Genomic DNA, 25,939 nt, shown 5'->3' on the forward strand with positions numbered 1-25,939 from the left:
TGTACGTCCAGGGTCAAACGTATCAACTGAGCCAACAGAGGCAAACAAATTCAGTTCCTTCAATCACGTACAATAGCCGAAAGTGCCGAGCAGTGAAACGAGGAAAAGGCCAAGCGGAGGGAGACACGAAGCCAGTCGATCCTCAAAACCACGCATAGTAGCAAATATCAGGCGAGCAGTGAGGCAAGGAGAAAACGAAGCGGAGTCAGCTTCAAGTTTGTCAATCCTCATGGAACCATGCCGTTAACGACAGAGACAACTACCCATGGTGGGAATCGAACCCACTGCACAAGACGGGGCAATGGTCTTGGCCACCCAGCACGCTCTGTCAACGCGCCACCCGGGGTTGGTTTGAGGAATGTAGGATACTGACTTTCATGCTGACACACGACATGATTCAGATTGTGCCAACATGCTTATTGGTATCCCATAGATTTGGGTATTAGAGGCATACAGCAACCGACACCCGCTCATGAGTTCATGAGGGAACTTGTCGTCGCCGGGGTGTAATACCCTTGGAACAAAAGGATGAGAAAGGAATAAGGAAGGAAACAAAATAAGAGAAAACACATTGAACGAAACAAGAGGTCGATTGAAACACGGAGACCTAGCTCGAAACGCCTCAACACAGACACGAGACGTGAAACGCGACTACGCTGAGAGATACAAAAAAAGGGAGTGTTGCAAGACATCATCTAGACAATGAAATAAAAGAGACAGTCTCTAAATGAGATTCAAGCATCTGCTATACATTCCACAGAGCTTGATAGTCGTATGTCCTGCTCAGGACTCAAGAGACATGGCAGGTGAGGTGGAGCAGGAGAGGGTGGAGGAGATAAGAGCTGAGTGGGGAGAGGCGGGAAATTTAAACTGGCCGGGCCGCAATTGTGGGACTAGCCGTTTTCGCCTAGCGCGAATTAAGCGAGAAGCGAGGCCATGAATTGAATACCCAAGGTACATGCTCAGTTTACCATCAGGTGTCCTGCTTGGTTGTGACAGCATTATGCGTGATTGACTTGAGCTTTACCAGTGCTTGCGGCAGAAAAATCATCGATTCGTCATAGGCTCGTCGCAGATGCGGTTCCCATAGAGATGAAGCTATGGTTTAACGAAGTGAAAAATATGTGAATCTCATTGATATGCAAAGCTTTCTAACATTGAGTATTTACACTAGCCTAGATCCGTCGACGGCTTTAGCATAACGATAGCTCGTAGCCGAGAAGAACATGTTCCCTGCTACAGCGATGATCAATCCCCGAGCGTAGACCAGTTGCGATGTTGTCGTACTCTTCGAGTTGACGAGAGACTCATATTCCTCGCCTATCTGCCGCTCGGTATCCAATATAATACCGCGAAGAATCGACTTGGCCGACGAAGAGGAAACATTCATCAAATCCTGGACGACCTTGACAGCGTTAAGAAGAGTTTCTCCGTTCTTCTTTTCGGCGATGACTTCCTTAGGATACGAGTATAGATCGTTGGATAATGCACAATGTTTCGCGCAGAGGGAACTCAGGCGTTCAAGAGCTTGTTCGTCGCGATCTGTAACAGAGATATCCGATGCAAATTCCACGCTGCGAAAGACGAGGCTGGGACCAATTAGCCGCAGCGTAGCGAAGGATCAGAGTAACCTACTCAGCCCCCACATCTTCTATCCGGTACTTCACGTAGTTCATGAGTGTCGGGAAGGCTTTGCTGGGTTGTATCGCCTGTGGCAGGGATCCCCACGATATCATACCGTCCAGAAATCTCCTGCCTTGCGCAGTGTCCTCAGACATGACTTCCTGGGCTACCATATCAAATGCGGTGTGAGAATGTCGCTCATTATTGTTATACATATTCGGAATGGTTGCATCGAACTGTTATTGATAAGCACAGAAACATCTGGATAGGAATGGCGCCGGGTCATACATTTCCCGACTCAACAGCATCTGAAGCATTATAAACAGTGGTCAGATTCGTCACAGTACACTGACGGCTTTACTTACCATCATGTATGAAGATGAGCGTATAAGCCCTCGCCAGAGCTTTCGTTCTCGATACGCTTCCTGTTGGGACAACATTCACAGTGAATGAGACAGCCGCGTCGATCACAGCTTCGATGTACTTCTCAGAGACATTCCGTGACGGCGTGACAAAGATTGCTCGTAGCAAATCTCTCGCAGCCTCTTCCGCTTCCGTCCAGTACTTGGACTGCAGCGAGGCAGGGAATGATGTAACCCATGGTATTTTCAGACTAGACGGAACAATGCAATTTGCATGTCGCAGTTCGGGAGAGTTCGTGACAGCTTGAGGATTGAGAAAGGAGAAGTAGGATCGTGCAGAAGCAGCGGATTGGTTTTCAACGGGGTCAAACGCGTATAATATCTTTCTAATGCAATTCCTATTACCCGGGTATGATACCGAAAAGTAGCGAGAGTTATGCGACGTGCACAAGGAGGATATGTATTTGTTTCTCCGCCATACCGATGTGTGTCTCACTTTCAAGGATGATATATAGGGACTCAAAGTGGAGTACATGTTGCCATGAGCTTGGAAGCCAGAAATGAACGCGTCAGGGCGGACGCGCTATTCAAAACGCGATCGTCTGATTGTGCTGCTCAGGTACCGGTATCAATAATAAGAACGGCGTCAAATCATAATCACAGAGTGTCTTGTCAATCCATGGCACAGAAATTCTACACTGTTCCCTTCTGTGTTTGGTTCAGGATGCCATGACAAATGTAGTGATACGCATGGGATGATAACAAGCTGGACACCTCTTGTCACCTCTTGTCACCACGGGCCGACCCACACCCTAATGGTGCGGGTCGGCTACAGCCTACTTACAGCTGGATGCAACGCATTATATCAACGCAAAAGGGTTTACATATAAAAACGCAAATAAGACAAATCACAATGCAGTAATGAGTTTGTACTAGTGCTAGAAGCATTATATGTATATACTCTATCTAAATACCGAGAAAAAAAGACTTAAAATAGCTTATTCTATCTATATCACTATATGGTCAGTTTCGCATGATGTATTTTGCCATTTAATGTAACTATAAGGTACCTTACTTATATATAGTCTTACTACAGGCTTATTTGGGCGCATGTAAATAGGCTACATAAGACATATACTATCTCATCACTTTGTGATTGTTGGGAAATTTAATATTTTTCGGTTATATTGATTCTATATGGGAAATGCACTTACGTTGAGGAGCCGTAGCCGACCCATACCACCTGGGTTTGTCAGACCTGGCGACGCGTACATGTATACTAGCTCTCCAGGAGCCAAAAACATTACTCTATGAAGTTATAAGGAATCTATCATACAGTTCGACCCCGTCATACCTTCGTCATTGGGCCATCCGCTCTCATCAATTTCGTTCGTGCCTACCATGCTCAGTATCACGTATTACGACTCATATCTACCAAACTCCTGGGAAAGTGCGCCTGGCCGGGGACAGAAACCACTTCTGGTGGGTGCCTGTTATCATTGCCGACCTGTGTGTTTCTTCAAACATAATGAATTTCATACGCAGCATGCTGGGAGGCTCTACGCCTCGCACGACCACGATGGGCCGGCCCGTTTAACTACTGCTTTACTATTCATCACTCCTAACTATATAAAACGGCATTCGCCTTTGCTACGAGAAAGGGTGGCTCCACTCGGAGCCACCTAGCTGGGATGATACGGACATTTGCTGCGTATTTTCCACCCATCTCCATGCGGAGTAAGCCCATGATGCCCCAATCTCAAAATGGCAGGTCGAACTAACCTAACAGATATGTGGATCACCTTCTTACGGGCTCGCCCTGTCCATTTCCAAGTGAAGATACCCTGACATCAAGACGTTAGCCGCAAGCCGTCGTGAAGCAATTTTCACCTCGAGCACGTTTCTCTACTACGATATTGGGACTGCCGCTGTTATTCGCGCACTTGAAGCTGTATATCATGAAGATATCCAAAGTAAAATACATGCAGTTCTCGGAACTGCCCCAAGGGTACCAAGTCGATGGTCGGGGGCAACAGTAGAAGGATTGATTGCGGACTACTATCCCATGGATAGGGATTCGAAATGCTTAGAGACGGAGCCCGCTTGGCAGAACATTGTGAACGATCTGCACCCGGTGCTCGTTTTTACAGAATCATACAAGAGGGAGGATCAGGGACTGGGGCATCCTTAATTGTTGGACCAGCAGACCTCGACCATATGGTGGTTAGTGCATTGCACTACCTATTGTATTTCCGCTGCTAAGATGCTAATCACCCTGCAGGCGCGGGTCACAGCAATCTCTGGCGAGTGGTCTTCAGGTATGACTACTACACTGGCATAAAAATCTCTACTATGCTAGTATCCATGCATAGTATACTTTTGGTAGCCCTGCGCGAGAAGGTGCTGTGTTTCAGGGGAAGAAGATAGTTATTTCCAGACTAAGTAGCCACAATATGTCCGTGATAAACAATACATATGCATACAAGGTGCGCACCCGCCCCTAACTCCAGTTTAGAAAAGAAAAAGAAAAGCATGTAGCATAAGCCAAGCATAGACTGGCAACTAGTAGGGCAACAATAGCAGGCATGGAGTTGTGGTGATCACTCTCTGCCAAACAGTAAGAGCAATGCGCAAGCCAACTGGCCCTGCAACCTGTTTGGAGAATCCAACTGGACCGGCCCCAGAACTGTAAGCTCGACATGCAAGCAAGATTATCAATTGCGGTAATACTCCGTTCCCTCTGGCGTCCGAATCAGGAAAAGCCATTACGCCTCCCGTGAACCCCACTCCACTCCCGTCGGGATTCCGATTTCGAACCATCGAGCCGACAACTATCATCATCAACTAACAATGAGATCATCCCCATATAGCACAAATCCCAACAAAGGGAAACAGCGAGCACCTCCGCGGAAAAAGGCATGTCAGAATTGCACCAGATCCAAAGTACGATGTGGACTGGAAAAGCCTATCTGTTTGCGATGCAAGTCGAAAGGTCGCAGTTGCCAATATCCGCCGGGGCGCGTCGCTGCACCTGAGACTGAGGTCACCGGTGCCGGTAACGGCGCAGAAGAAGACTATACACCACTTCTTGGTATACAGGGATTTGCAGATACTGCTGTAGCTCCAGAACCTGTGTCTTTGATACCGGAATCCGGTTCAGCTGCGGCTTTCAGGTCTTCTCATCCTCGAGCTGTAACCAGCGGACAGACCAAACGCCTCAATCTCGTTTTGACAGATATCGACTTGACCCCTAGTTTAAACGCAGTAGATATTCGAGACAGATGGCTGAGACCGTATCTTCTCCCTCCTCTCGGACGGGATGAGATTCCCAAGGCCTACCATCCATTTACGTTGCAATACATCTCCATTGTCCTCAAGACATATCCGCGGTATATGCTGAAGGATGGCGGTTTCCCACCAATTATACATCAAACGCAAGTCCATACGAATCAGATGCCACAAGCTCTGGCCAACTGTTACAGCCTTGTCCGAATGTGGGAGCAAGCGGCTCCAGGAAGCGAGACGATGGTGATGGGCACTGTGGAGGCTGAGATGGAAAGATTGGCAAGTGAGGTAAGCTTTCTCTCAGGTCCCTATGGATTCTAAACTGATTGTACAGACAACGAGTCAACATGACTACGACCTCCTATGTTCCTTCCAAGCCTACCTTGTCTATACCATCTTGATGTACTTCAGCCCTCTCGGCAACGTATCCGCAGTAACCGATAAAACCATGATGACCTTAATGGAGCTTGCCTTTCGTACTGCTCAGAATGGCCTATTGTGTACGGCGGAGATAACTCATATGCGGCCAAATTGGGAATCATGGATCGTGGTCTCGGCCAAACGTCGCGCCATTTACGCGATGTACCTGCTCAGCAGTGTTTACAATTCGGATCGGGGTCTACCAAACTTTGTGGCTGACGAGATGAAGGGGGTCTATGTCCCCCAAAGCAAGGTACTATGGGAAGCCACAGACCGAGGAGTATGGGAAAAGGAGTATGACCGGCACCTCCTGGAATGGGAAGATGGGATGCTGGAAATATCCGAGTTATGGCGATCAGCCGAGACTGGGTCGGCTGAACGGCGTGAAAGGATCGGAAAATGGGTTCGGGGGGTGGACGAGTTTGGTATGATGTTGTTCGCAGTCTGCGCACATATCCATGGTTGTTAAAGTCCTACGGAACTCCGAGAGCAACCATCGGAACGCCGGAATCGGCAGTGTCCTCTGGAACATCGTACGGCTCGACATAAAACCCTCTTTCACTCTCCCTTTCTTGACAAAGTAGACTCCTTCTCACTCAATTGATAATCTCTGAACATACCAACAACCACAATGTCTAACAAAACCGTCTACATCACCAACCACTCTCCCTCTGTGCTCCAAACCCACAGCTGGCGCACCGCAACCAACTCTGCCGCCTACCTCGTCCCCTACATCAAACCGAGCATGAAAATCCTTGATATAGGCTGCGGCCCTGGCAGCATCAGTGTCGACTTTGCGCGGCTCGTCCCCCAAGGCCACGTCACGGGGATCGAGTACGTCGCAGACCCGCTAGACGCAGCCCGATCCCTCGCCTCCGCACAGGGAATCACAAACATCGACTTTCGCGTCGGGGACATCCACTCACTTGACTTTCCGGACGACACCTTCGACATCGTCCATGTTCACCAGGTGTTACAGCACATCGCGGACCCAGTACGTGCACTACGGGAAATGCGCCGGGTTGCGAAGAGTGACGGTGGGATTGTTGCGGCAAGGGAGTCGGCATCAATGACGTGGTACCCTGACAACGCGGGAATCGACGGATGGAAAGAGGTTACAGGTCGTATGGGTAAAGCGAAGGGGGGCAATCCGCATCCCGGCCGGTATATCCATGTTTGGGCAGAGGAAGCCGGGTTTAAAAGGACGAGAATCAAGAAAAGTGCTGGGGCATGGTGCTTCAGTAGTCCTGAGGAAAGGGAGTACTGGGGTGGATCAATGGAAGCGAGGATGAGATCGAGTGGGTTTTCGAAGATGGCTGTGGAGGAGGGATATGCGACGAAGGAGGAGTTGGAAAGGATCGCGAATGGATGGAGGGACTTTGTCAAGAACGATCAAGCTTGGTTTGGGTTATTCCATGGGGAAATTCTATGCTGGAAATAATCTGGAAATAATCTAGCATCATCATCGACACGACCATGAACAAGTGGTAGTATGACAATAATAGTTTAAGATTCCTGATGTAACTGCACGGAGACACCCTCTGGGAACTGCACTTCCTTCAATTCCTCCAGGGTAACATTATCGGGTACAACGAATCTTGAGCCCCAGTCAGCAATATCTCCAACATCGCAGCAAAACAGAAAACCATACGAAGTAGTATGTATAGGAGGGAGACTTCTCGTCGAAATTAAAAACGTGAACTTATCTGCCCCTTTTGCTGCGAACCCGTCCTTCGTACTGTCACCCGTATCAGTTGCAAATTCAGACGCGATCGCTGATTGTACATACATTCGTTCAATCTCGCCATTGTGTTTCTGCCATGCTTCGACACTGTCGTATTGAATGACAAGGCTCTGCTTGGGTTACCTGGAAAATCTTGGACACAATTCAAATTAACTCACATATTTTGGCATTTTGAGTATCTTTCTAGGATGAATGTACTTTGGATGGGCCGATAGAGATTGTTCAAGAGTGATTGATCCCGCGGAGCATGTGGTACTACTGCTATGACATCACCGCCTTGCTTAAATTTGAGATAATTCTCCGCTCAAACAAAATAAACACCACCGATGACCAATTACTCGGAGACCTTGCTCGCAAGCATACAAAAAACCATCGAAAATCAGCAGCAGTGCGTCTGATCCTCACCCATACCACTACCAGTCATCCAAATCAGGCGAGTGAGCCCGCTCATGATCCGAACTCGAGCCAGAACGGTACTGCTCCTCCTCCAACCTCTCCACCCGCTCCTTGAGCTCCTCCTCCTCTTCATCCTCACCTATACAAGTCAGTCAGCAACCTATCACATAAACCCACTGGCAGCAAAGCAAAACTCACGCTTCTCATGTTCCCACAATGCCATACCAGCCGCACCGAGCGCTACACCCGCCACACCCCCCGCAATGATCTTCCCCACCCCGCTGGACTTCTTCTTCTCTTCCGGAGGCGGATACTGCCCGGCAGGGGGGTAGTAGCCTCCGTCCTGCGGCGGCGGCGGAGGGGGAGAAGCATAGTAGCCCGCCGACTCAGGCGGGGGCCCGCCTAGTCCCCTCGCATGCTCGGAGTCCTGCATAGGTGTCTCCCACTGCGAGCGGCCTGTTGCCGTCTCGACGAAGTATGCGCGGCGGAGACTGGGTTCCCATTCTTGGACCCAGCCGATGGGGAGGGGTGGTGGGGGGTTTTGGGGCGGACGGGCGGAGGGAGCGGGCGAGGAGCTGTTGTAGGGTGGTCCCTCGTAGCGGGGGCGGGATGGATCGAAGGAGGAGGGGGAGCGCTCGGGAGGAGGACGCTCGTAGGGGGGCCGCTCGTAGGGAGGGCGGTCGTACGAGGGTGAGTTCTGTGGTGGCATGTCGTAGGGAGGGCGGTTGTAGGATGGTTGTTGGTGTTGCTGTTGCTCGTAGGGGGGACGGTCATAAGGAGGACGGCCGTACGTGGGTTGAGGCGGGCCGCCGTAGTAAGTATCTCTTTCTCCGTAGTAGGACATGTTGCTCGCAATTTATATGTAGTAGTATGTGGTAGTCAAGGTAAGTTCAGGGAGGGAAAGAAAGTAAAAACGGCGAGTTGAGCAGCGTCGAGCCTTTTATGTGGTCCTGAGGAGGGGAGGGGACACAGTCTATGCACGCATGCTTCATACTCCTAACACCTACGCTCCGAATTACAATTACCATCACTGAGTTTGAGTGATTTGTATACACTCGGCGCGTACAGCCGTTCCGGATGCATCAATTCGAAGCAGATAGTCGACACTAAGACGTGTATCCACCGGGCTATTACTTTCGATGGGGACAGTCGATAGTGCAGCAATTAGGCAGATACATTCTGTTTGACAATGGAACATCAACATCAACAATCTCTACCTAGTACGGAGTATATCGGTGACTACCCCTAACTCCCTAGCCATAAGAACAGCTAATATTATCCCCAATCCACTTTCATTCCTTTACAGACAGCTAACACGATGTACAATTTTTTCTTGTAGATCAACAACCAACCGCTCAACTCCCGCGGCATCCTGCACGACACCCGACCATTTCTCCTATCACGAACACCACACTAAGCATATGACTTGTCCACCAGCAATACAGGAACCAAAACACCTGACAAGTGACAACATCCACAGTCCCTCTCTTCAACGCCAGTGCGCCACATCAAGGCTGGTATGTGGAGCTCTCGAGACACACCCACGATCCACACCCAATCGGATACCCCTGGACTCTTACTAGCCACCAGCCACACCGGTTCGGGTTCAGCCTTAACGAGCCACATAGCCCCTTGCCCTTGGACAAAGAATCAGGCAGAAACGCTGTCTTTCTAGTTTGGCAGCCTGATGACAGAGTAGATACTACTCCGTAGTGGATAAGGATGCATGACACTGAGTGAGGTATTTTCGAACAAGCCACGTGTGTCATAATGAGTGGCTGTGACTGTGGTCCTTGTGCTGCACTGCGATTGAACTCGGTGTCCAGCCACAGGCCCCTCTTGTTATTTACCCATTTATCGATACCCACTCTGGTCCTGGAGTTTCCGGAATGTTCCTGACGGAAGATGCTCCTCTGCGCTTCGTTCAGGGATGGATGTGGGGCTAAGAAGTTGTTCCTTTGAGATAAACGATATAGGGGTCATACAGGACCTGGTCATGGGCATTGATGGCGTTGATATTCTAGGCTTCAGCGTCGCAAACTGGCCTAGAGTAGATTTTGTAGAGTTTACGATGAGCAGTGAGCGATATACGAACGAATGAAAGATGCCAGAAGACATTCCAATTAAGTAAATAAATTTGGGACTCGTAACCGTTGTCCAGCCAGTATGCAGCGAGTTGACGCTTCAACTTGTACTGGTATTACCCATACTGGATCATATCAGGTGGAATCAGTCATGATACTAAAGCTCATATATCATGCGGTGATGGTTTGCAGAATCGTATCTGCACCGAGGTTCATTGCAAATCCGGTCAACTCGAGCCAGGGCTCGCAATATCGGCAGATTGGTCACTTCCAGGATAGAAGAAGGCCGCAACACTGAAGTACAATCAGTAATAAGCCCATTTTCTTTAGGAATGGCAATGACCTACCTGATGATGACATAGGCGGCAATAAGCAGCGCTCCCTCAAGGTAATTGCTTCGACCATCTAGAACTAGAAAGTTGACCACAAAAGCAGTCACAAACAAGCAGATGGTTTCGAACAGGGTAAAGTACAGAGACATGTCCTTGTCCATGCACCAGCCTAGAATGACCACCAGGGGCGTAACGAAAATCGCTAGGACCTGTCAGAAAACGGAAATCATAGACATATTGCTAGACTCACCAATTTGAATACTGCTTCCCACTGACACGCCAATGGACAAATCCATCTTATTCTTGGTGGCCACACTGACGGCGGTAACGTGTTCTGCAGCATTACCGACAATGGGCAGGATGATCAGACCAATAAAAGCCTCGCTGACCGATGAGCTTTCAATCATTTCTGGGATGGCGTCCACTAGGAACTCGGCACAAACGGCGACAAGCGCAGTTGACACCAGTAACATGACCACGGCAGCCGTGCGTGATATCTCGGATTCTTTGTGTTCAGGAGGAGCATTGTCAGCCGTGATATCAACCGTAGTGGGAATACGAGCGGCGCCTCTAGCAAACTGGACTGCGTTTCCAACTGGGGGAGGACGATTCATGTGAGAAGGAAGAGACCGCGTGCGTCGAAGACCAGGATCTCCTGGAGCAGACTGGGTAAGGTTGTTCGAAGCGGCAGTGTTTGAAAACACAGTATTGGATAGTAAAGATGGGATTGCGGGGCGAAATGGAGATTTTCTCTTCGGGAGGGCGGCAGCAACATCAGCCGGCTGAGGCGAGTTGATGCCATCAGGACCAGGCACAGACAGAGGAGACGGCAGGGACGGCCGCTGCATCGATGCATCAGTGCCCAAGGTGTTGACATTGTCTTCCTTGCGGGCTTTGTGCTTTTTGCTTGTTCGCTTCTTCGCTTTGCGGTCCTTTTTGGATGTTTCCTGATCGCCAATTGACCGCGAACCGAAATCAACCGAGCGAGGCTCGTTGATTCGCTTATCATCATCTGCTTCGTAGTGACCATCGTCCGCAAAATCAATGGCGATTGAATGGTTGGAAGTTGGTCCCTCGGTAGAGCCACTCTTCTCATTCAGCCCTGGACGGGCTGAATCGCCAGAATGCTTCTTGCTAAGAGTGCCAGAGGCAGTATGGTTGGAGCTGGTGCTGGACTTTCGACGTCTACGATGTCTCATCGCTCGCTTGATGCGCTTTGCGGTTGTCCATGACGTCGTGGTGTCATCGGAATCATCAGACGAGCTGCTGGATGAATCGGAAGAGCTGTTCATAAACTCCGCCAGGACACCTGGATGAGACTCTTCGTCAATGATACGCTGTGGGATGCTCGCGTAAAGATAGGAGTGAGACTTGAGTTGAAAGATGATATAGAGAATATACACGAGGAGCAGCACCTGCACAATATGAGAATCATAGATATATGCTGATCAGAGCAATGCTTACCACACTGGTTCCTCGGCTAACTTTCAGAGTGTTTCTGTCGGCCGATGCACTGTTCGACCAAGATGCATGGAATGCAGTCTAGTCATATCATAATCAGCATGTTTATGTGTAGTAGATTCAGCGAAATACTGACAGGTAGAAGAAGACTGGTGACACTCAAACTTAGGAGGCATGCGCTCATCTGAGTAACTGTGCTGTTATAGATCTAGAGACAATCAGCACGGGGCTTGATATTGCGCTCAGAAGTAACCTACCTGTTCCTGAAAGCGGAGACCTCCCAGAAGGAAGGACATTCCCAGAATCAACAATAGATTAGCTAGGATGGAGCCTAGCAGGGAGGCCTGTACGATCCTTATCTCATTCTGCAGTTGTTAGCTAGATCATCAGATAGGCTTGAAAGGGGTGTACCTTGACAAGTGCAATGCTGGTCGGGTAAATCAAGTTATTTACGGTTGAGAGGCAAAAAAGGTGTTAATGGAAACTTACATGCTAAAAGATGTTAGTTCTAACCCGCCAAAAAGTGGTGTATCGCAACTCACAAGATAATCAACTCCACAGCATTTCCGAATGTAACGTTGATGAGCGCTCCGACCGTATCTCCTAGACGGCTGGCAACACACTCAGTTGCGTGGCTCAGTATACCGGCCAAAGGGATGATGGCAACCGCATTCATCGCAAAAATCACCGCCGGATTTAATCCTATCGCTTCGACGGCGATACCGACGGGCACGAAGACCAGCAGGACATTGACCCAGCTATGGAACAAAACTTCCTTGGTATGTCTTCCAAAACGGACGATGCCATGTTTCATGCGGACAACAAGTCCTTGTTTGCTTTTGGTTTGTTCATCTTGGGTGTTGAACTGTGGACCTTCCAGGTCCCCGGACTGCTCCTTCACTTGACCATTATGTCGAGGTTCTGCGGTCTCCGAGACCTGGGCCTCGTTGGTTGGTTGTTTGGAAAGGTCTTGGGGAGCTGAGCTGCGGTGGGACGCGTGAGCTTTCGCCCACGATTGAATCCGGTCTGTATGCAAGGAGAGAATGTGTCAGTTTGAAGTTGACAGAATTGTGTCTTTGCGCACTATTTACACAGTTCTGAAACAGCGCAATTTCGAGGAAGAAAAAGGAGCCATGCAAATGTAAAGAAATCATGTTATGCTGGAGGAAACGACCGTGGAGGAAGGGGAAGGCCAGGGGCACTTACGCATGTATTTCAGGAGAAAAACTGTAGATAAATCGCTATGGAAGGCAACAACAAGCCTATGCTCAAAAGCGCTTTGAGAGAATAAAAAGAAGCAAATCAAGCTTCGGAAAGAGAAGCTGGGCTTGCAGCGAGTGACTAAAGTCTCAGCAAGAGAAAGGAGAAACGAGGCGTTATATGGAGTAGCTTGGCACTTGGCGACGCCGATGATGCTTGCCAAGCCTGAGGTGATCATCATTTGTCCTGGGACAAAGTGGGCTCCCCAACAGCCTATGACAAGGCACAAAAGTCACATTAGAACCACCACTAGCCTATCGCTCCGCCTCATCTTTGTTATCAATCACGCTTCACTTTTCTACTTGTCTACGACAGGTATGGTGGCTGTAGCTGTACTCCGTAGGTAACACGTTGAATGTCATCTGAAGTCATCTTTAGCTGCTGTCCTACTCAAGTAACATGTCTCTGTAATCCCCTCATATTCTAAGTACCGCTCGCAACTGGAGTAGATTTTTCCTTTCGCGCCATTATTTAGAAGACGTCGTTCCCATTTTCGAGATGAATACATCTAATTTGGTCAACCGCAGGTGACACTGAATCATGGTTCCAAGCTCCCAGGAATGCGCGTTGAGGGTGTTGAGTGGATCCCAAAATCCTCATAAGGCTGGTGCCCAATGATTTCCATAGGTTCTCAGGCTAAGATACAGCCTTCCGGTTGTGATTGGCTGAGCCAATGTCAGGGGTGAATTTCTCCGTCTCGGTGGTAAGATTTTCCGCGTCTGTGTCCAGCACCGAAAGGGGCAAGCCACGTCCTTGCGCAACAACATACGTCACTCAAAATCGAGCATACGTAATTCAAACCAACGCATAAACAATGGCTATTAACGAAGTGATACAGAAAAAGACATCATAAGATGAATTTAATGAGTTGAATGCTTTGATATTCTGACGATCGATCAGTCGGACATTTCCCGTCATGGACACAGTCTGAACGGGCCAGTTCAGTGGCCACACTAGCCAAGAGAGATAGTACCAGTGGTTACGGAAGTAGGGAAGGATCCTCGAAGATGTGTCACATGATCTCCACTACTGCGCCCATGTGGCTGAAGCCCGAAATAGAACATTGCCACATCAATCATGCTTGAGGCAGAAATATGTCTCTATCAGTGTTCTGCTACTTGGGTACAGCCTTAGTCCTTTCTGCAAATGACCTAGTCTAAATTAGACGTCATGTCAAGGCCTTTCCTCAGCTGAAGGGCATTGGCCGGAGCTAATATATACGATTTCGCAATAGAGCGCCAGGTGCATATGGCAATGAGCAGATACCGTAGGCATGAGTGCTCACAGGCATAAATAGAAATATCATTTCCGAGACACAGCACATGATCAAAATCATAAACAACTTTTTTTGGACCTCATACTGCATATTGAACGTTGTAGCACCTAAGACCAAGGTTATGTGACATACAACCAAGAAGGGGGGTGCTCTGCTGGTGTCTGTCTCTTACTGCGCCTTCATCTTCTCTTTTGCAATATTGGGTCATTCGACAATAAGTTATTAGCGGACGCAAGGTCAAGGTATAATAAGCCATCTGATAGCCGACCATATCTGTAAACCATCTCAGAGACCTGAACTTCTGTACGGGGCTTAAGCAAATCCCTATCAACAGCTACATCGGCACGCGCTACAAGACAATTGAACGGCAACCCGAACGACAACCGTGTGCGTCACTGTTCCAAATTCTCGGTTTCAATTGTCTTACAAAGTGAGAAACTGCCGAAAGGTATCTCTAAAACAGAATCTGAAAACTAGTTAAAGTGTCAATGTGATTCAAGAGCACAATTTGCTGCTTGACCGTCTTGTCTACTGCAAGCCACAGTCAATGTCACCGCGGGCCACACATAGACCTCTGGGTCAACGGAGTCGACTCAGATCTTCAGGTGACATCTTATCTTTTTCAAGTCTTGTACAAATCAACTTCGCCAGTATGTCCAATCGTTGACATGGCGGTCACAACTGGAGCTGGATTTTCAAGCTTTCCTCATGACGCTAAATGTGCATTATCACCAACTATCGTGATTGCCATGTATGTTCTGAGATCCATGTAATCTCCGCTGTGCTAACCATACACGAGGTGCCAGGGTAGTGCTGTGGCAGACCTTACAACAACTATTGGCTCCTTGGCGGCCTTGATGTCGTCGTGGTTCAAGCGTTGATGCCTCGCACCAGATCCATGAAGATAATGCTTTTCGATCTCATAACAGCCATGAGTGGCTGCATCCCTGTTCTTCCACGCGATATCATCCGCAGTCAAGGCGAGAGATCACTGTGCGCGGTAGTAAGACTGTTATAATAGGGACTTGGTTATCGCAAAGACCGACTCCGAAACTCCAATAGCCCATTATAACTCCAGCCCAAATGCGTCGTGTATCGTGAATCATACTTCCAGCCCCGTCAGTACCCCACCCGTGTACTCATACTTGCAAGACTACTCACCAACTCTAGCCGGTCGAATATTCCTCACTCATAGTCATCCTTGTGAACAGCCGTCGTCTTCCCTAGCCGCGGATAGTAGAACGCAAAGAACACGACGACGGCCAAGAGCATCACCAGCGTCGGGAGAAACATGAACGTGAAGAGGAACAGGCTTAATCCAAAGGCCAGGTTCTGGCCGGGGAATACTCTGCGTGCCATGAGATCAAGGGAGGTCGAGAGGAGCTGGTGGACATTGATGGTGTTGGTAATGCAGTTGAGCATGACGAGGTATTTGGCTCAGGTTGATAGATAGGAATGTTGGAAGGTGCTGTCCCTCTCGGATGCCCTAGAGCTCAATTTCTCAAGAACAACCACATTGGACGATGGGCGAATTTATGCTTCGGCTGCGGCTGTCGCCACTGATGGGCCTTGTTTATTCATTTGACGTGGAGAAAATAGAAATGTTTTATCCATAACTCAATTGGAAATGGATGCCTTGCCTCATCCTGGCCCTTGCTGCTATAGATTATCACTGGTCGTCGACGGCGATGATTGGCTGTTCGGCTTCACAGACCGAGACAGTCTGGTGTTTTACGGCTCTGATACGGAATAACTTACGCGATGATATAAAAAAAAATGAGGGGTTCAGGCCGGTTCCGCGTATTTTATGGTATGGAGATTACCCACCCTTTAATTCGTTTGGCGCAGGCAGCAGCATTTCTAGGGCCAGTTATGGTCATCTCTAGATGTATCGTAATACTGTACGTAGATTTACCTAGATAGACATCATGGAACAACTTACATAAGAAGTCTGCAGAGTCCAAAGTTGAGTAGTCTGGGCAAGGAAGAGCAAGAATGTACGCCAGAACACAACTATATAACTACCGCAGAGGACGGAGTAGATAGCAAGTTAGGTCAAAACCACCCATCAGTCCCTGGTGTCGTCATGGCAATAACCCATAGCATAATGTAAGTATCTGTGAATACTGAAACATCAGGCAAGACCCTCGGTAAGGCTGATGTTGATCATACAGTACCCGAACCCACCTAACGGTAGGGGCGGGAATCGTAGTAACCGGAGGGATCATGTTCATGTGCCACACCTGCTGGCGACTGTGGAAGAAGCTTCCTTCAATAGTCTATGAGATGTAAGTTGAGGATTTCAACTGTCAGGTGTACCTACTGATCGAAAAGGACCATGTGGTTCCTGGCATAGCATTCTCCAGCCTACGGGCTACCATCGGTTGTACCACCTGCCAAGTCACTAACTTCGACAAAACAAAGCTTAGTATGCGCCCTGTAGGGCTGGCGCTTTGCGGACCGTCGGTTTGTTGGAGAATGGTGATGCCTAAACTGAGATCCACTAGGAAAACAACGGGAATGTCCATTGACGAGTCAGTATCAAAGCATGGATCAGGGTTGAAGTGGACTATGCTGATTAGGCCTCTGTATTTATGAGTTATGGCTAATTGAGTCACTGGGTTCATCCTGGCACGCACATGGGACAATCTGACCGAATTCATCCATGTACTGTTAGTAATGTTTACCAGGAATATCTTCAAACTAGTTAAATGCAGCATGGTGGATGGTTCTTAATAAAGTCCATTGACTAACACGCCTCGAAGCGCTTCCTTCTCCTCTCCACCGTCCACACACCGCTTCTTCCTCCCCATTTCCTCATAACATGGCTCTTCTTTTCTTCCACAATCATCGGTTTGAGAGCACGGAGTTTGACAATCTTGGTGCCGATTGGGTGATCCACTATCAGTTCGAAGAAGTCGGTTCGTACTGCAACTCCTCGTACATCTCTTTATCCTTTGTGAATGCACTAACGCACTGGGACTAACCTGCAGACTCATCTCGAGCAATCGAGGAGTTCCAAAATTTGATCCATGATCTCAAAGCAGCACAACTCCAAATCCAAGTCAGACATGGTTATGGCTCTTCGTTGCTGGTCTGCATCCGGGTTCCCCGGGACTACTTGGGACATATGATTTACGAGTCGAGGTACCTCCCCGTCTAGACATTACCATCTTCACCGACTAACTTTACCAGAGTAAAAGACTGGTTGTATGGAATCGTCCATGAACTCCCTGTTGCAAGCGATTACGCCGAGGCCGAAACACCCGCTGAAGAACTCCGATCGGTCTACCATGCTGTAACCTGGCAGAGACACCTGGGTGGTGCTGGCATCACCCCAAGGATAGGAAAATGGAAGAACATTGCGTCTGCGTTTCCGCTTCATGATCAGGCTGCTAATGCCGAGCTGTTGCGTGATATGAGTCGATCGGTGACGCTAACCGACCAGGATTTGGATGCGATTCGTGCCTTGTTTGGCGAGAAGGTTTGTGGTCAGATAAACGACCAGAGACAAAGCTGACCTTTGCAGACGGCGTTTTATTTTGCGTTTATCCATTCTTATTCATTATTTCTGGTTGTCCCAGCCGTATGGGGGTTCGTCTGCTGGTCATATTTCGGCCCGTACTCTATCAACTGCGCAGTGGTGAACTGTCTTTGGTGCATCGTTTTCGTTGAGTACTGGAAGATCCGCGAGACAGACTTGAGCCTGCAATGGAATGTCAAAGGCGTCGGAGCGCTAAAGGTCAACAGGCCGCAATATGTCTGGGATAAGGAGGTGCAGGACCCTATCACAGGGGAAACAGTCCGCGTGTTCTCCATGCGAAAGCAGCTTCTGCGCCAGCTCCTGCTCATCCCCTTCGCCACGGTTGCCGCTGTAGCGCTCGGCAGCTTAATTGTCGTCACCTTTGCCCTCGAAGTTTTCATCTCGGAGGTTTACGTGGGCCCGCTCAAAGGGTATCTAGAGTTTCTTCCGACCGTGCTGTTTTCTCTCTCGCTGCCGACAATAACGTCGAAGCTGACGGAGATTGCCACTCAACTGACGGAGTATGAGAATTATCGCACCCAAGATCAGTATGATCTCGCGCAGACTGCGAAGACATTCGTGATGAACTTTATTACCGCGTTCCTACCTACTCTCTTGACTGCGTTCGTCTACGTACCGTTTGGGGCGAAGATAATCCCTTACCTGGACATCTTTCACGTCAGGAGCCTTCAATCATCTATATCGACCGAGTTCCAGGTGGACACCTCCCGATTCCAGCAAGAAGTAATCTACCTTTCCGTAACGGGCCAAGTCCTAAGTTTCGGCGAGGAGGTCATCCTCCCGTACGTGAAAAAGGTCCTCTTGAGAAAATGGCGTGACTACCGCCTCCAGAAAACGCAATCCGGCCGCCCACGCCGACACTCCAAAATGACCGACCTTCTTCTGATCGATTCACCCTCAGAGGCAGCATTCCTCACACGGGTCCGCAACGAAGCCGAAGCAGGCGAGTACAACGTCCATGAAGACACGCTCGAGATGTGCGTGCAGTACGGGTATCTCGCCCTCTTTGGCACCGCCTGGCCGCTCGTCCCGCTGCTTTTCCTCATCAACAACTGGCTCGAGCTACGCGGCGACTTCTTCAAGCTCACCCTCGAATGCCAGCGGCCGCCGCCAATCCGTGCGGACTCCATCGGCCCGTCCCTCCAGGGCCTGGAGTTCCTGACATGGCTCGGCACCCTCTCGACGGCAAGTATCGTCTATCTCTACCGCGACGGTATGAAGGAGGTCCACATGTCCTCGCTGCTGCTAGTACTGTTCATTGCTCAACAGGTATACCTTGCGGCTCGCTTTGTCGTACGCACGGGACTCCAGAAGCTCGGCTCGGGGACGCTCCGCCGTGAAGCTGCCAAGCGCTACGCCGTGCGCAAGTCTTACCTGGAGAGGTTCTGTGCCAGGAGGACACATGGGAACGGGAAGCCGCGGGTGCGGTTCAATGACCATGTGGATGTGTATAGCTCCTCGACGGACTCGTCCCCGACGGACGCGGTAGAAACCAAGTCGGCAATGCTCCATAAGGAGACAGCGTATGCGAGTGAACGGGAGGCGGAATTCTGGGAAGGACAGCGCTGGACAGCGGAGGAGGTGGGTGTGAAGTTGATTAAAGCGTTGAGTGGAGAGGAGAAGAAGAGAGAGTAGCCTACAGTGTACTTAGTATCTCTGATCATCTTATCCAGAGAAGTTCTACGATTATATAAATAGCATTATGTGGATCTCTAGAGATATTCCACGGTGTAGCTCAACCTGTGGGAGAATAGTTCCGGCTGTTCAGCCCTATAAGGCGACGCCAAGAGAGCTTAATCCAGTAGACCCGTAGAGCCATGTCTTGCACGCTAGCATGTCCTGATTCTCAGGTCCAGGTCCAGATCCTGTTCCTTTCCCTTGATCCCATTCTGTTCGGAATCCAACAATGCCATATCCACAGCATTGGCCTCAACATCAACATCAACGTCACCACCACATTCGCCAATGGGTTCCATGGTGCGAACGAGACCTTCCACTCCGTTTGCGAGGGCAGGTGAGAAGAGAAGGATCATTGCCTGTTCATGGTTGATGCGTCCACTTTTGGTATGCACCTTATGTGCATGGGCTTGTATAATGGGGAAGGTGATAGTTGATTCTCCAGCTAGCCTAGCACTAACATACAAGAATAAGTATGAGAGGATGGCATGTGATAACGGCCATACAACAATATCCCCCTGTGCTAAAAGAAAAACAAAAGCTCTGGAAAAAAAGAAAAGCGTTTAGCTACATTGGAAAGCAATGTTAGCCAGCGCTGGTAAAATAAGAGCATGTCACAGATCGTTGATTGAACGTCGAAAGACAACATCACATGGATCATCAGTGTGGCTTCATAGACTGAGCAGGCCACAGGTGTACGCGTCGCAGTGGCAAATCAGCGACTAATCCAGGTCCTGCAATAACTGCGAAACATATTTCCTTGCTTTGCCTGATAGCTTCCAGTCAACAACACTGCTGCTGGACAAAGCAGCACGATCATCATATGTGAAGCTAAAGTATGTATCTTCCACCCATCTCAGCGCCTTTCTGGCCAAGTCCGTAAACATGGTGTTCTTATCATATCCCTTCGCCTTTTTGAGTGTTCGCTGTAATGCCAAGGCAGGTTTTCCCCAAGGGTGGCGTGTAGTGTCCTCGTTGATACGCATTGCTGTTATACCTAGTCCCTTAAGTGATGCCGGCCAGTTCTTCCTGTCGAGCGGGACTTCATCCAGTAAGTTGTATTTGGCCAGCACGTCTTCACCTTGTGTCGGCAATCCAGCAGCGTCCCATGTCGCATGACGGTCAGCTGCCCAATCTCTGTACTTGGCCAAGTCGCTTGGCATGTCAATATCCTCGGTATCTTCCTCATCGTCATCGGAAAGCTCGAAAAAGAAACGCTTTGTACCCTGGGCAGCAGTTGTTGAACGTGTCTGCGGCTCTGGTTTGACGAGGTCTTGAATTGCTTTGTCGACTTTTTGAATGGCTGTGCGAAGGTCTGACATTTGCTGGGGAATCCAACTTGGCAGCGGTGGTCCTCTGGCCTTGTTCCATTGACTTGGATAAACATGGAGGTCGTCGGGCATCTTGAGGTTTCCGAAGAAGAAGGTATCGTATTCACCATCATCATCTTTGCGGTCCTCCTCCCTTTTCCATCTGCGGATATCAGTCATAATGGAATTCTTGATCTGGTATTCCTCCAGTATAGAGACTTCCCAGGCGCGGTGTGCAACTCGGAATTTTGCCATTAAGACTCCATATTCTGTGTGCGCCTTCTCAATCTGTGATAATTGATCTTGAAATGCGTTCCGCGCCATCCGTAGCCTTTCAACCTTTTCATCAAATGGTGGGAGCAGATGGCAATCGTCGGCTGACATGGTCTTGCCAGTTGAGTTACAGAGCTCAAAGAATGGAGAGGTGGTTTTATACTTCAGGTATGCCGGTGTGTATGCGATCTTCCAGAAAACATCCAATCCTTCAGAGTATGAATGCGGTTGGTCCATGACCAAACCAACTACTGGCATTGGTACATCAACATCCGGAAACTTTGGGACTGCGGGTGGGGCAGTTGTGATCTTTGCAAGCTCAACATCTGCTATACGATACTTCTCAGGCATGAAGAGGAAAGGGGTGTAAGTTAAGCCTTGTGCGACCTGCTGTGCTGCTTTAACCTGTTTTTCAACAGCCATGAGCATATCAGGATCACTGCTTTTCTTCTTGGGTGTGTGACCCATGGCCATGGTGTCTTCTGGTGAGGGTGTTGGGGTGGTTGTCATGCAAAGCTTTTTAGATGGACTGTTTTCTAACCACTTGGCCAACTTTGCGTGAGTATCTGTGGTAGGTGGTTGATCAATGTCTGCGGAGGTCACCGGAGGTAGCTGTTCAGTTTGTAAATGTTCTGATGATTCTGAGTGCCCTGACAGTGTGGATGGTGATTGTGGTGCTGGGTTTTCCAGAAAGTGCATCAGAGATTCTATTGTCTTGCCAGCTGTAGTGGGATGTGTTTGGTCAGACAGATCGTCTGGCGGCGGCTTGAGCTTAAGTGACAATCTTGGATGCATCGGCGTCTTAGGGGTGTTCTGAGACTTGGGAGTATTTCAGTGGTGTAGACAACGAGGCTCAGTTTGCAGGAAAAGAGAGTGATACAGTCACAGCTGCTAGAAAGTGTGTGTTGGAAAGATATTCAATGGTGACTCAATAATCTTATCTAGTGATGATTTTGGCGGTGATTCAGTGGGTAAATAAGACATGTGGGAGAGGATGGTTGTGAGGAAGAAGTTATATTGCAATATGTGAAGAAGATAAAGTGACTTTTATCTTTTATTAAGTAGGTGATAATAGCAGTGCTGGGCTGTGAATCAGACAAAGGGAATAACATAAAGTAAGCTGTGAGAACAGTGAATGAGATAAAAGATGGTATGTGGAACTAGGTAAGCCATGTAAGTAGTGAATATAAATAATTGTAATGCGGGAATTGGGAAGTACAGGAAATTATAACAATCAACTACTAAATATAAATACTGCTAATTCTGTGACTTAATTGCTGAACCATCTCTTTAGCATCAGCCATTTGTTCAGCCGGCATCCATGTATTCCATACTTCAGAAATAACCTTTGGATCCCTGTCAGACATAATACATTTTAGGATACCCTAATCACCAGTGTTAAGCACTGCAAGCAAGGCCATTGCCCATTTCTGCGCGTTCCAGATGGAATGGCCTGTTATCACAGTCATCCGCTTAGTAAATTTATCAGTTACCAACATCGCTGTATCAAAAGCTCCTGTATCCGGTAAAGCAACAATAATATCAATTGTGATAGTGTGAAACGGGATGGCGGGTGTGATAATGGGCTAGAGGGTCTCACATGGAGATGGCGTCGCGTTTATATCTTCTGACGTATGTATTGTCTGCTCAAGGCATTCGGGCCGTGCCTAGAGACTTCATATAGGGCCTCAGCTGGATAAATATCGGCGCTTTCTACAAGGCGACGGGATGAGAATTCTCGTGCATCCCGAGCAATATCTGCTGAGTTATAATCTAAACTTATCGTCCACCATAGAACTGGCGGCCAATCCATACATACAGACAAGCTAAAAACTAAACAAGCCGCTCCGGCGCTTGCCATACGGATACACCACCAACGCCGCTATGAACAGTCCAACCGTGATCCCAATCGCCACCTGAACCATCCCGACTGCCAGCGTCCACACCGACGAATTAGTCGACAGCCCCGCCCCCGGCTGCGAGGTCCCGCTGGGGCTGCTAATATTGTGCCGGATCTGATCAGCCGACGCCACGCCGGTGATCAACGACCCGGACGCTGCCAGGCCCGAGGGGACCAGCACGAAGATAGCCGGTAGAATGGCTGTTGCAGCATGTCCGTGCCACAGGCGACTGTACAGATTGCCCATGATGCCGATGGTGAAGGCGCCGACGGTATTGGCGACTTGCGAGTTGGAGCCCAGCCTCTTTGTGCTGAAGTAGTTGGTGATGTACCCAGACAGGGCGATGGTCGTCATCACGGGTAACTGTTTCCATTTGCCCTGGTTGATGATGAGCAGCCAGACGGTCATGAGAGCCACGAAGGGGAACCGCTGCACGTATGGGTTTTTGAAGGCCCCGGCTTTGGGACACTGGATGTCGGATACGGCTGACCCATCCATCAGTCCGTAGATGGTTGTCCCTACTGTGATGCCGTATCCGAGGAACAGGGAGTAGATGATGGCATAGACTATTCGGATTGATCCCGCGATGATCTGGTGAGACTGCAGCTCAAGACTGCTGCATAGTACGAGGAAGCCGGGCAGGATAAGCGCAATGGAGGATTGGGCGATTGCAGAGAAACAGAAGAGAAACTGACGCTTGCCGTCGATGACAGCCTTGGGAATGCTACCAAAGGCGCGGGCCAGGAATGAGGTCAGCACCGCGGCCGTCACCTCAAAGACATTTGAATACAAAGCCGAGCGAGGTGCGAGGACTTGTTGCATGAGACCGAGCAGACAGCCGTTGAGGAAGATGATGGGCATGTCGATCGGCCGAGCATTGAAGGCAAACGGTCCAACAGTCGCAGACGCCAATCCGTACACCAACACCACGATCCACTTGTTGAACCGCGGCGGCTTCTTTTCGATCTCCTCTAGTTCCTGAATGGCCTCTTCCACCCCGATCACGTCATGCACGACATTCTTGTAGATTCGATGGGTATTGGCCAACTTCTGCAAGTTGATTCCCTGAGCCACCCGAACAAGCTTGACCTCTGTCGTCCTCGTCGAAGGATCATCGAATGACATGATCATGCACCCGGGAAAATACAGAAATTGACTGTCCACTTCGAGAACCTTAGCCGTCATCTGCATGTACTCTTCGAGCCGATGCGTCGGGGCACCAAACGACATCAGCGCTTTGCACAGCTGCATAATGTACCGCTGGCGCGCAATGATCTCCGCGATTTGCACCGTCACCTGGATTTCGTCCTCCAGCCGCATCCTTCCTCCCTGTTGAGGCTGCTGTCCACCAAGGCGCTTCGACGCGGCGGAAAGGACCTCGCTGGATACAGGGGTGCTCGCGCCACTCATGCTACCCGATGCGCCAACCAGAGTCGACGTGGACCGGGTATGTTGTTTATTCTTGTACCACTTTAACTTTTCCTTCTTCGGAGTTGTGGTCCCTGAGGTCCCGGCGTCAGAGGGTGACCGTTGCCCACCTTGTCCACCTTGTCCAGCTTGTCCACCCTGCCCTCCTTGTTGCATGCCGCCATTCAGCTTCATCAGCTGCGCCAGAACACCGCCACCATTGGCTCGATACCGCAGCCCCGAGTCGATTGCATTTTCCCCCTGGCCGCCCTGTCCGCCCTGCGTGTCGGTATGTGGGTATGGCTTCCCGCGCGTACTGCGCCGATTGCCGGACTGGTCCTGCGTCAGCTCCCGGACCAAGCGGTGCGCTTCAGACGTGGACGTGGCTTGATGTGTCTTCTTTTCCTCGTGAGTCTTGTGCTTGTTGTCAGTCAAATCTCCCAGAGGCGCGTTGCCGCCTGATGCCCATTCGTTGTGGTAGACACCGGGTCCTAGGTCATCCCCACCTCGTTCAGGGCGTCCCAGCCGATCACTCCACTTGGACAACTTGCCGTGCACTGTGTCCCGCAGCCATCGCAGTTTGTCCTTGGCGGTGCGACTGACGTCGCCGACGGCTGCTGCTGCGCCAATGCCTGTCGGTTTCTTCTCCACAGGGGTCTTTTCCGCCTGCTGAAGGTCTTCTCCGGTTGTCCGCTCCTGGAGAGGGGTTTCTGTGATGTCTAGCGATCCATGGATGTAGGGCGTAGACATGAGATGTGGCTGGCCCTGGCGTTGCGCTTGGTCACGCTGGCCTTTTTGCCTTTCCTGGATAGAGCTTTCATCTTCGCTGCTTTCGGGACCAGCAGGCTCAGGGTAGTCGACACTGAGAGCGGACCGGAAGCGAACCCGTTGTCTCTTCTGTGATGCCTCTCCGTTTTCTCCGTTTTCCCCGTTTGTCTGGGTGGTCTCTATACTGGGAATTTCCTGGTTGTCTCCATCCTGGCTCTGCTGTTCAGGTGACCGTGGACTCCCTGGCGGAGCCGGGGGTGATCCTGGGCCTTCAGGACTGACAGATTCTTCGGTATTTTCTGATTCGGGCTGACTGTGATAGGTTACGGCGGAACTCTCACTTTCTTGTCTGGAGTCAGACATATGGCAATCTCAGGTGACAGGGCTTGATCGGTTACGTCTAGGTCTTGTTAGAAGCCATCGAAGAGACTTGGCTATGTACGTACCCTGGCAGGAAGTAGGAACACCTAGAAGCAATCTGTACAATGCAGCTTAATCTCGTATCGTACTCAAGTAGCTGAGACAAGCAGAGGAGATTCCACAGAAGTGCGAGGAAAAAAGATGACACGGTTCGCCATGGATGTGGCTAATCATATCTAGTCACCAGTGACTTCACGTATGCATGGTTTTGGCCACATCAGCTTCGTCTGTTCGACGTCATGAACTAAGGGATCCATCACTTGTCAGAACGACAGTCGTTATTGATGTTCTGTAGATGAGTAGACCATCCTCGTTCATGGTTTTTGATAAAGTATTGTTTTTCGAAATCTTGTCAGCCTACCTTTGGTGGAACGGGCGGCTGCATCGAGTGAGAAT

At 49.6% G+C, this 25,939-nt stretch overlaps 9 protein-coding genes across 9 annotated transcripts; 3 read left to right on the forward strand and 6 right to left on the reverse strand.

The window, feature by feature from the left end:
* Positions 1-1,165: 1,165 nt before the first annotated feature.
* On the reverse strand, positions 1,166-2,520 carry ALT_4932 (terpene synthase family protein; the record flags this gene model as incomplete). Its single annotated transcript, XM_033558959.2, has 4 exons — positions 1,166-1,589; positions 1,636-1,859; positions 1,912-1,931; positions 1,989-2,520. 4 exons carry the CDS (start codon positions 2,518-2,520, stop codon positions 1,166-1,168), a joined length of 1,200 nt encoding a protein of 399 aa, XP_033414850.2.
* Positions 2,521-4,835: 2,315 nt separating this feature from the next.
* ALT_4933 (Zn(II)2Cys6 transcription factor domain-containing protein) lies at positions 4,836-6,159 on the forward strand (the record flags this gene model as incomplete). The annotated part of the gene is made up of 2 exons (XM_033558958.2): positions 4,836-5,558; positions 5,605-6,159. The coding sequence occupies 2 exons, from the start codon at positions 4,836-4,838 to the stop codon at positions 6,157-6,159; spliced, it is 1,278 nt and encodes a 425-aa protein (XP_033414849.2).
* A 162-nt stretch (positions 6,160-6,321) lies between these two features.
* ALT_4934 (class I SAM-dependent methyltransferase) lies at positions 6,322-7,131 on the forward strand (the record flags this gene model as incomplete). The annotated part of the gene is made up of 1 exon (XM_033558957.2): positions 6,322-7,131. The coding sequence occupies one exon, from the start codon at positions 6,322-6,324 to the stop codon at positions 7,129-7,131; it is 810 nt and encodes a 269-aa protein (XP_033414848.2).
* Positions 7,132-7,847: 716 nt separating this feature from the next.
* On the reverse strand, positions 7,848-8,674 carry ALT_4935 (WW domain protein; the record flags this gene model as incomplete). The annotated part of the gene is made up of 2 exons (XM_033558955.2): positions 7,848-7,969; positions 8,029-8,674. The coding sequence occupies 2 exons, from the start codon at positions 8,672-8,674 to the stop codon at positions 7,848-7,850; spliced, it is 768 nt and encodes a 255-aa protein (XP_033414846.2).
* Positions 8,675-10,141: 1,467 nt separating this feature from the next.
* Positions 10,142-15,665, reverse strand: ALT_4936 (vacuolar cation/proton exchanger 2; the record flags this gene model as incomplete). The annotated part of the gene is made up of 9 exons (XM_089599831.1): positions 10,142-10,208; positions 10,262-10,448; positions 10,497-11,661; positions 11,711-11,788; positions 11,844-11,915; positions 11,965-12,072; positions 12,119-12,134; positions 12,250-12,690; positions 15,433-15,665. 9 exons carry the CDS (start codon positions 15,663-15,665, stop codon positions 10,142-10,144), a joined length of 2,367 nt encoding a protein of 788 aa, XP_089455708.1.
* A 1,402-nt stretch (positions 15,666-17,067) lies between these two features.
* On the forward strand, positions 17,068-19,422 carry ALT_4937 (anoctamin family protein; the record flags this gene model as incomplete). Its single annotated transcript, XM_033558953.2, has 4 exons — positions 17,068-17,164; positions 17,237-17,390; positions 17,439-17,727; positions 17,773-19,422. The coding sequence occupies 4 exons, from the start codon at positions 17,068-17,070 to the stop codon at positions 19,420-19,422; spliced, it is 2,190 nt and encodes a 729-aa protein (XP_033414844.2).
* Positions 19,423-19,616: 194 nt separating this feature from the next.
* ALT_4938 (uncharacterized protein) lies at positions 19,617-19,820 on the reverse strand (the record flags this gene model as incomplete). Its single annotated transcript, XM_089599832.1, has 1 exon — positions 19,617-19,820. The coding sequence occupies one exon, from the start codon at positions 19,818-19,820 to the stop codon at positions 19,617-19,619; it is 204 nt and encodes a 67-aa protein (XP_089455709.1).
* A 366-nt stretch (positions 19,821-20,186) lies between these two features.
* ALT_4939 (uncharacterized protein) lies at positions 20,187-21,521 on the reverse strand (the record flags this gene model as incomplete). The annotated part of the gene is made up of 1 exon (XM_033558952.2): positions 20,187-21,521. The coding sequence occupies one exon, from the start codon at positions 21,519-21,521 to the stop codon at positions 20,187-20,189; it is 1,335 nt and encodes a 444-aa protein (XP_033414843.2).
* Positions 21,522-22,873: 1,352 nt separating this feature from the next.
* On the reverse strand, positions 22,874-25,486 carry ALT_4940 (threonine/serine exporter family protein; the record flags this gene model as incomplete). The annotated part of the gene is made up of 1 exon (XM_033558951.2): positions 22,874-25,486. The coding sequence occupies one exon, from the start codon at positions 25,484-25,486 to the stop codon at positions 22,874-22,876; it is 2,613 nt and encodes an 870-aa protein (XP_033414842.2).
* Between the last annotated feature and the right edge of the window lie 453 nt (positions 25,487-25,939).

The sequence above is a fragment of the Aspergillus lentulus genome, assembly GCF_001445615.1.
Source record: "Aspergillus lentulus DNA, contig: Alt09, strain: IFM 54703, whole genome shotgun sequence".
Taxonomy (NCBI): Eukaryota; Fungi; Ascomycota; class Eurotiomycetes; order Eurotiales; family Aspergillaceae; genus Aspergillus; species Aspergillus lentulus.